General features: G+C 39.8%; 1 protein-coding gene across 1 annotated transcript; it reads left to right on the forward strand.

Moving 5' to 3' along the window:
• The first annotated feature begins 145 nt into the window (after positions 1-145).
• LOC129283739 (uncharacterized) lies at positions 146-7,899 on the forward strand. The gene is made up of 2 exons (XM_064102724.1): positions 146-7,225; positions 7,808-7,899. The coding sequence occupies exon 1, from the start codon at positions 146-148 to the stop codon at positions 5,834-5,836; it is 5,691 nt and encodes a 1,896-aa protein (XP_063958794.1). The 3' UTR covers positions 5,837-7,225; positions 7,808-7,899.
• The last annotated feature ends 1,240 nt before the right edge of the window (positions 7,900-9,139 follow it).

Below are 9,139 nucleotides of genomic sequence, written 5' to 3' on the forward strand. Positions count from 1 at the left end.
CACAGTGAAAACTCTGCCACTCTGAAGAGTGAAAGGTCTACCCATTCTGAAGAATGAAATCTCTCGCCATGCTGAAGTTTGAATTCTATCGCCTTTAAAGAGTCAGTCTGTCTTCACAATTATAATCAACGGAAGTCATCTGAAAATGTCTACTCATCGCGAGGAAAGCTTATCTGAACCTGGAGCAGTCGGAGGTGACAAGCGAATTCGTCAACCTACCAATAAGGGATTGCAATGGCAGTTAGAAGTGAAAGAAAAGAAATGGAAAAGCTGCATTACTTCATGGAGAAGATCATCAACGAAATTAAGGGCTCTTCTTACAGATGAAGACGCAGAAGTTAATGCCATAAAATCCCATAGAGATGCTCTGCAGGCAATTACGGATGATGCTATAACAGCTCAAGAAGAATTTTCTACAGCTGCAAAGATGCTTTCTAAAGAGGAAAACAGTGAAGCAAAACTTGATGAGCTAGAGGAAGAACATTCAGTTCTAATGAAACAAACGTACGATAGAGTGAGAGCCGCCCAAGGAAGTTTGAGATTGTCTACGTCAAGTTCTTCATCGAAACGTAGATGTCAACAATGGCTTGATCAACAGTTACAACCCAACAATACAGATGACGTTCAAAGTGATAAAGTACGTCAAGAAAACGGGGTTGAAAAGAAAGTCAATGCCGACAAACCAATTCCAAACGAAGATCTCAGACCTAGACAACAACAAACATTTGAGGAGCCTGCAAATCCTGTACAAGAGCTTCATCAAGACCCAGAATTCCTCACATCATGTCTGATTGACCAGATGCGACTCAATCGACTCCCTATTCCAGAGCCACCAGTCTTTGATGGAAGCCCCCTACAGTATCCGGCTTGGAAGAGAGCTTATGACATGCTCATTGAAAAGAAAGAAATTTTGCCAGAAGACAAGTTTTACTACTTGTTGAAGTACCTAAAGGGCCGTCCCTTTGAGTTAGTTCAGGGATACTCACTCCTTAGTAACGACCATGCTTACACAATCGCAAGACAGGAATTGGACAAACGTTATGGAGACACGTTTGTCCTGTCCAATGCATTTCGGGACAAGCTAGATGCATGGCCTAAGATAGGTGCAAGGGATTCAGATGGCCTCCGAAGATATGGTGATTTTCTCCGTCAATGTCTTGCTGCATCTCAGGTTGTACATCATTTGAACCACCTAGACGATGAGAGGGAGAACAGAAAGCTACTGTCGAAGCTTCCAGACTGGCTCACGTTTAGATGGGGTCGGAAGGTTGTTCAATGGAGAAGAGATACGAACTCATTCCCTCCATTCCCTGTCTTTGTGAACTTTATCGTAGAAGAAGCAGAGGTAGCAAGTGTATCAGTAATGTCTGTTCAGGAAAAGAAACCATCGTCTAAAGCTAGGACTCTATCTACTGGCGTACAGAAGAAAGATGAAGGAAGCAAGAAGAAATTTGCCTGTCTTTTTTGCAAAGGACAGCACCGTCTGGCAGAGTGTACTTCTTTCGCATCGCAGCCTATGGAAGAGAAGAGAAAATTTGTCCATAAGTGTAATCTGTGCTTCGGATGTCTTAAGCCTGGTCATAGATCGAAGGAATGTCGCTATAAGAGCACTTGTTCGAGGTGTAAGAAAAGACATCCTACAGCACTTCATGATGATAATTGGAGTAGTAAGCGACAATCTAAAGAAGATGACTCTCTGCATGAGACAGAGGAATCTCATTCGTCCCATGCATCAAGCAACAAGAGTAGCTCCCATACTTCAAAAACCTCTTCTATTGTTCCAGTATGGTTATCCCATACTTCAACGCCAAAGGAGTTGTTGGTATACGCAATGCTTGATACCCAATCTGACACGACGTTTATCCTTCGAAGGACGAAGGAAAAAATGGGAGTTACGGGTACAGAGGTCAACCTACTCCTCTCAACAATGTCCAAGGCTGAGGAAAGAGTTGCAAGCGAGAAGATTAAAGGTCTCAAGGTGAGGGCCTTAAATGGTGAAAAGGAGATTATGTTACCACCATCTTATACCCGTGATATCATGCCGGCAAATAGAACTCACATTCCCACGCCTGAAGTCGTCGAGAATCTCACCTATCTGGAGTCCATTAAAGATCACCTATCGCCATTGATGGATTGTGAGATAGCCTTACTTATAGGCTATGATTGTCCTACTGCACTTGCTCCTCGAGCTGTCATTCCCCCACCGGTACATGGAGGACCTTTCGCAATGCAGACTGACCTGGGATGGAGTGTCATAGGCATGGTGGATCATGACTGTAAAGAAAATGACCCAATAGGTATAAGCCATCGTACCATGGTGAAGGTCCTTCCTGAGGAGGTGCAGCTAGACGGTCATCCTACCGAAGTCTTGTTCTCATGCCAATCCACAGTTAGAGAGGAGATAGCACCGCATCAAGTCATCAGGCTCTTAGAAGCAGATTTTGCTCCTGAAAGAGCACAACGGCCTTACTCTCAGAATGATACCAAGTTTCTGAGACTGATGGAGGAGCAGATTCGCGTCACAGACGATGGACACTATGAAACACCCCTTCCTTTCAAGGAAACACATCCTAAGCTGCCGAACAACAGAAATATGGCTTTGAAGAGGTTAGGCAGCTTAAAGAGAAAATTTGAAAAGGACTCTGAGTATCACAAGCTTTATACTCAAAAGATTCGATCACTAATAGAGAAGGGTTATGCAGAATATGTTCCAAACTCATCTAGGGAAGCTGACACATTTTGGTACATCCCTCACCACGGAGTGCAGCAACCCAACAAGCTTCGTGTGGTTTTTGATTGCAGTGCACAGTGCAACGGTGAGGCACTGAACCATCATCTGTTAACCGGCCCAGATCTGACAAATAATCTAGTAGGAGTATTATGTAGATTCCGTACTGATTATGTGGCCTTTAGTTGTGACATACAGGAGATGTTCTATCAGTTTCAAGTCAGAAGTGATCACCGTGACTATCTTCGATTTTTATGGTGGAAGGACGGAGACTATCGACAACCTGTATGTGATCTGCGTATGAGAGTACACCTTTTCGGAGCTTCATCATCGCCAGGCTGTTCAAATTTCTGCCTCAAACAGATAGCAACAGATCATGAACAGCAATTTGGAAAAGACGTAAAAGACTTTGTGCATCATGACTTTTACGTCGATGATGGTTTGAAGTCGGTCCCTACAGCTGAGAAGGCTACTGACCTGATCGTGAGAACAAGAGAGTTATGTGAGAAAGGTGGGATACACTTACACAAATTTATCTCCAACTCTCGAAAGGTGATTGAAGATGTGCCTGAAGCAGAAAGAGCCAAAGATCTAACAACCAAAGAATTATTCCACAATGACTTACCAATCCAGAAAGCGTTAGGAGTACAGTGGTGTGTGGAATCAGACACATTTCAGTTTCGGATAACATTTGACCCGAAGCCTTCGACCAGACGTGGAATCTTAGCAACTGTGATGTCGGTGTATGACCCTCTAGGTCTACTAGCTCCAGTTATTCTTCCCGGCAAATTAATTCTTCAAGAATTATGCAAAGGTGGTGCCGAATGGGATGATCTCCTGAGTGCTGACCTCCAAGCAAGATGGGAGAGATGGAAGAACGACATTGTAAAGGTGGAGAGTCTCTCAATCAATCGATGTTTCAAGCCTAACAACTTTGGTGCGATCCAGAGGGTGGAACTCCATCATTTCTCAGATGCCAGCAGCATAGGCTATGGTCAATGCACCTACTTGAGACTGATAAATGAGAAGGGTGATGTACACTGTGCTCTAGTTATTGGAAAGTCCAGAGTTGCTCCTGTAAAGACACCTACAATTCCAAGACTCGAGCTAACTGCAGCCTTGCTCTCAGTCAAAGCAAGCCTGTTTCTTAAAACGGAACTGGGTCTCACAATCGACAAAGAAGTCTTTTGGACGGACAGTAGAGTTGTGCTCGGTTACGTTAAGAATGAGACAAGACGTTTCCACGTATTCGTTGCTAATAGGGTGAAACAAATCAGAGATGCTTCATCACCATCTCAGTGGAATTATGTGGAAACCAAAGATAACCCAGCTGACCAGGCATCTAGAGGGATTAGAGTTGACCAACAAGAGATGACGAAGTGGCTGATTGGCCCAGGGTTCTTGTGGAAGGATGACGTCGAAGATGAGATGAATAAAGATGAAAGCACAATTCTTCCGAACGACCCTGAGGTGAAGCGCTCCCATGCTACAATCAAGCATGCAGAGAAATTTGATCTTGAGAGACTCAGACGATTCTCTACCTGGCATCAAGTCAAGAGGGCAGTAGCCAACTGTCTTCGTCTCAAGCTTTACCTCCAGAGATGCCGCCAGGAAAAGCAAAAGGATTCACATAAAGCCAAGATCGCCATTCAACCTCTGTCCACCGAACTACTTGTCAATGCTGAGACAGAAATCATACGACATATTCAGAAAGATGCTTTCGAAGACGAGCTACGGACATTGGGTGGCATAGAAGGAGCTACTCGGAAGGGCAGACGTCTCGTCAAGTCTAAGAGCCGTCTACATCAGTTGGATCCCTTCATAGACACTGAAGGAATTCTTAGAGTTGGAGGTAGACTGACAAGGGTTGAGGGACCATTCGAGCTTAAGCATCCTGCCATTCTCCCACAGTGTCATATTACAGAGCTCCTAGTTGCCCATTGCCATGCAGAAATAGCTCACCAGGGGAGAGGTATGACAATCAACCACGTCCGAGCTAAGGGATACTGGATCCTTGGTTGCAGTCACTTTGTGTCCAAGTTTATCTCCAGATGTGTGACCTGCCGTAAACTCCGTCAACCAGTCCAAAGTCAGAAGATGGCTGATCTTCCCAAAGATCGGCTTACACCTAGTCCTCCATTTACTTACTGTGGTGTAGATTGTTTTGGCCCGTGGACTATTAAAGAAGGCAGAAAAGAGTTGAAAAGGTATGGCCTCATCTTTACTTGCATGGCATCAAGAGCAATTCACATAGAAACGCTAAATTCAATGACTACTGATGCCTTCATAAATGGATTACGACGTTTCGTTTCTATACGTGGTCCTATCAGGCAGTTGAGATCAGACAGAGGGACAAACTTTACTGGTGCAGCGACTGAACTCTCAAAAGCATGGAAAGAAGTGGACCAAACGAAAGTGGCATCTATCCTGCTTACAGAGGGCTGTGACTACTTTGATTTCAAGTTCAATTTCCCAGCCTCGAGTCATATGGGAGGGGCATGGGAAAGACAGATTCGTTCAGTACGCACCATACTCGATGCACTACTGCATCGAAATGGTCACCAACTTGATGACGACTCGCTTCGTACCTTGCTCTGTGAAGCAGCTGCTATCGTCAACAGTCGTCCTTTGGCTGTGGAATTCCTCAATGAGCCCAACCACCCAGAACCACTAACTCCAAACCATCTACTGACCCAAAAGACGAAGGTTATTCTGCCACCACCTGGGAGGTTTCTTCGTGAAGATGTTTACCTGAAGAAGCGCTGGAGGAGGGTTCAGCACCTTTGTAATGAGTTTTGGATCCGATGGAAAAAAGAGTTCTTGAACCAACTGCAATCACGAAAGAAATGGACTCATACTCGTCGTAATATGAAAGTTGGTGATGTCGTAATCATCAAAGATGATCAGTTACCTCGAAACTTATGGCCACTTGGGAGAATCGTCGAAAGTTATGAATCTGAAGACAATCGCGTTCGCAAAGTGAAGGTAGCAGTAGGCGATCGAAAACTAGCAGCATCAGGAAAGCGAACTACTTCAGTGAATTACTTATATCGCCCTATTCACAAACTAGTACTGTTACTTTCATATGAAGACCAGGTAGATTCCTAGCCAAGGAGCCTTGAACGCTTGAATTAGAAAATCGCTGAATTGGGTCTGAACTATAGACTAATATTTGAATGGACCAGACTGAACAGTATTAATTTGATATGTGTCTGAAACCCAGACTATATGTTTTATCTATTCCACTTACAGGGTCTGAATTTAAAGACTAAGGATACAATTTGAAACAGCAAAAGGTCTGAATTTAAAGACTATATATGTTTATTTCACTCAAGAGTCTAAAATCAAGACTGGTATTTCCAAAGTACAGGAATGTATATTGTTGTTTTTTTTTTTGGTAATTTTTCAAAGAAATCAAGGTATAGAAAATATTGTAAAATAAAGTATCTATATTGGTATGTTACATATATATTACAATTTGTTATTATCAGGGCAAATATTTTCACCATTTATGCCATTCAAGTACATGTATCTATGACCTGAAAAACTGTACGTAACTTGAGTTTGAAAGACAGAATTCATATAAACAGTTCATTTTATAAATTTTTATCAGACTTTTATCTGATTCCCATTGTCGAGAAATATGGTATCGAACAATGAATTTATGCAAATGAAGCAGAGTATTTGAGTCAAAATTTGTTTTATTTTAAATTCAAAGGTCTTATCAAATTTGATTAAATTAATCATAGGCCTAGTTGATGCATTTTTGATACGTGGAAAAATGATAAAAACAAATGTCGTTTTTTATTAAGGTTGATTTATCTACATTAAGTATTTTCTGATATGTGGAGAAAAGATTAAGTATCTATGGGCTACAGCCATGTGTAAGTAAACACAATTGTGAATGGATGTTTTTCAATTAACAGTAAAATGAAGAGTTCGTTGTTAGTCAATTCGGTAAATTGGTATTTTCTTTGTATGCATTTGTCCAGCAAACATTATGGTACTTTTGCAGATTGATGTCGTGTCCAGAAATGTTATGCGTTGGATACGTTAAACGGAAAGTAGCATAAATCTATTCATTTTTCAAGCCCATAGTTGTTGGGTAAATTTGTGAAATTTAAAGGAGCCATGTTGTGAAAGTTGATTGAAAAATATATGATTTCTCATTTGATATTGATGTGAAATATTGCAGAAACATTATTTTATATATTTCATATTTCCATGATGATATAACATTTATCACTGGTTATGTTTTATAAAAACCTTTGGTCATGTATATAGCACAGTGCATATATGTCATTATCAATATTGCTTGTGCTAGGCATTTATTGACATAGCGCCAGCTAGTGTTCTCTCTAGGACAGTGTTTTCCATTGCACCAATCACTGTATGTAAACATGGAAGAACTGACAGGTTTGAGGTGACACAATCATCCAAGTTCCAGTGAATTCTGGAAACCTGGTTATTGATTTGATACAATAAGGAGGCAAAGAGGTTAGTGTCTCATAGGAAGTCTTTATTTTATGAAATGATAAATGTTAAAGATGAAAATAAGTTGAATTATTTTAGGTTCTAAATCCAGCTACTGTGCATGTAGATTACATAACAATTATACATTCACATGTGTGTTATAAGATTGTGTAAGCAAGAAATAAGATCAAGTCTATAGCTTATACATTAGATCCTCACATTTGAAGATGACATAGTGATGAATAGGAGATTCATGTATGTTCACTGAATTTGATATTAGTTTACTGAAAATAAGATAATTCAGGATTTGTTTTGTGGAATTAATGACCAGAAAGGTTACACTATATGTAGGTCAGCAGAAAGTCAAGATATGGTAGCTTCATATTTAAAACACAAAGATACACCTGAAGTTATTGATAGTATAGTGGTAACTCTAATTGTTGTGTAAATCAATGTGTCAATATACACATTTTATTATCAGATTATAAGCACATTTCACAATAATTGTTTAGTTTGTTGCTTGAAGAAAGAGTGAATTATCAGATGATCACACATAAGTGTATACAATGTATTTATGATGCCTTTTTGTATGTTTCATTGATACAGTTTTCACGGAGCTTTTGGAGCTATATCAAAGTTTGAAGATGATTAATCGAAATGAGATGAGTCAAGAATAAAGTCTCGAAGCTCCCGTAGAAGCCTTTGTCTGTGTTTCATTCGTGTACCTTGAATGCTGTCACACTAACCATCCGGCGAACTAATTCAAAATCCAGTCGGTGCACACTTAAGATGCTGGGCAACATACTGTCCACTGTATTGGGTAATGTATGTTGGTAAAAATACATAATATTCTGGGCAATCCAATTGAGCAAATTTATTATCCAATGATTAGTTTTTATAACCCGATTTGGGCAGATTTTAACAAATAGTTGCGTGGACAGTATATTGCCCAGTGATGGTTAAAAATTTGGCCTTTTTTGCCCAACATCTTTAAGAGTGTAAGCAAGTCGTTAAACCTCGTCATTCACAATTATTAAGTTTTAAACAAGTTGTTTAAAGCTTGAAAATAAGTTTGTTTTTAAAAAATGGTTTAATTTTCTGTTAGAGTGACGGATTTAAAAAAGCAACGTTTTTACAGTATCCGTAAATCTAAGGACGAGAAAGTGATCAGTGAGTAGTGCGAACTAATTCGAAATCCAGTCGGTGGCCTGGTATTTTAATTCGGTAAGGCACTATCTTCGTTATCGGGCTACCCGGAGAGAATGTAAAAGCCGTCAGAATATATCGACCAAGCAATTTTATCGCACTTTTTTAAATATTAATAACTCCGAAACCTCCAAGGTGTTTACTCGCTTTAATCAACTTTACAACATCGATAGGCAACATACTTCCAAATTGTTCACTTTTCCATTACGAATCACTATTGACGCCAGATTTCGAATCACACACTATGAAATTTTAAATAACTTAATACCTACAAATGAATGGCTCACAAAAATAGGAAAGAAAACCAATGCATTATGCTCTTTTTGCAATGCGACACCCGAGACATTGGACCATTTGTTTTTTGCATGCCCTAAAATAGCATCCTTTTGGAATGCGTTGCGTATGAGAGTGACTGATTTTAATCCTAATTATTTCCTTTCACGAGATACTATTTTATTTGGATTACTAGAACCATTAAGTCAATCCACCTTAGCATTTAATTTTCTAATTTTACTTGGTAAACAATTCATTTTGCGATGTAAAAACCAAGAGACTCTCCCTAGTTTGAAACAATTTAATTATTATCTTTTATCTTATAAAGTTACTGAGGAAATTATTGCAAAAAAGAAAAACAAACTCAATAAACACAATGTAAAATGGCAAAATATAAACAAGTATTTTTCCATTGCATAAGTTGTAACCACTGCAGATTAGTATTTTGTGTTAATCCTC

Source organism: Lytechinus pictus, chromosome 1 (genome assembly GCF_037042905.1).
Source record: "Lytechinus pictus isolate F3 Inbred chromosome 1, Lp3.0, whole genome shotgun sequence".
In the NCBI taxonomy this organism is placed as follows: Eukaryota; Metazoa; Echinodermata; class Echinoidea; order Temnopleuroida; family Toxopneustidae; genus Lytechinus; species Lytechinus pictus.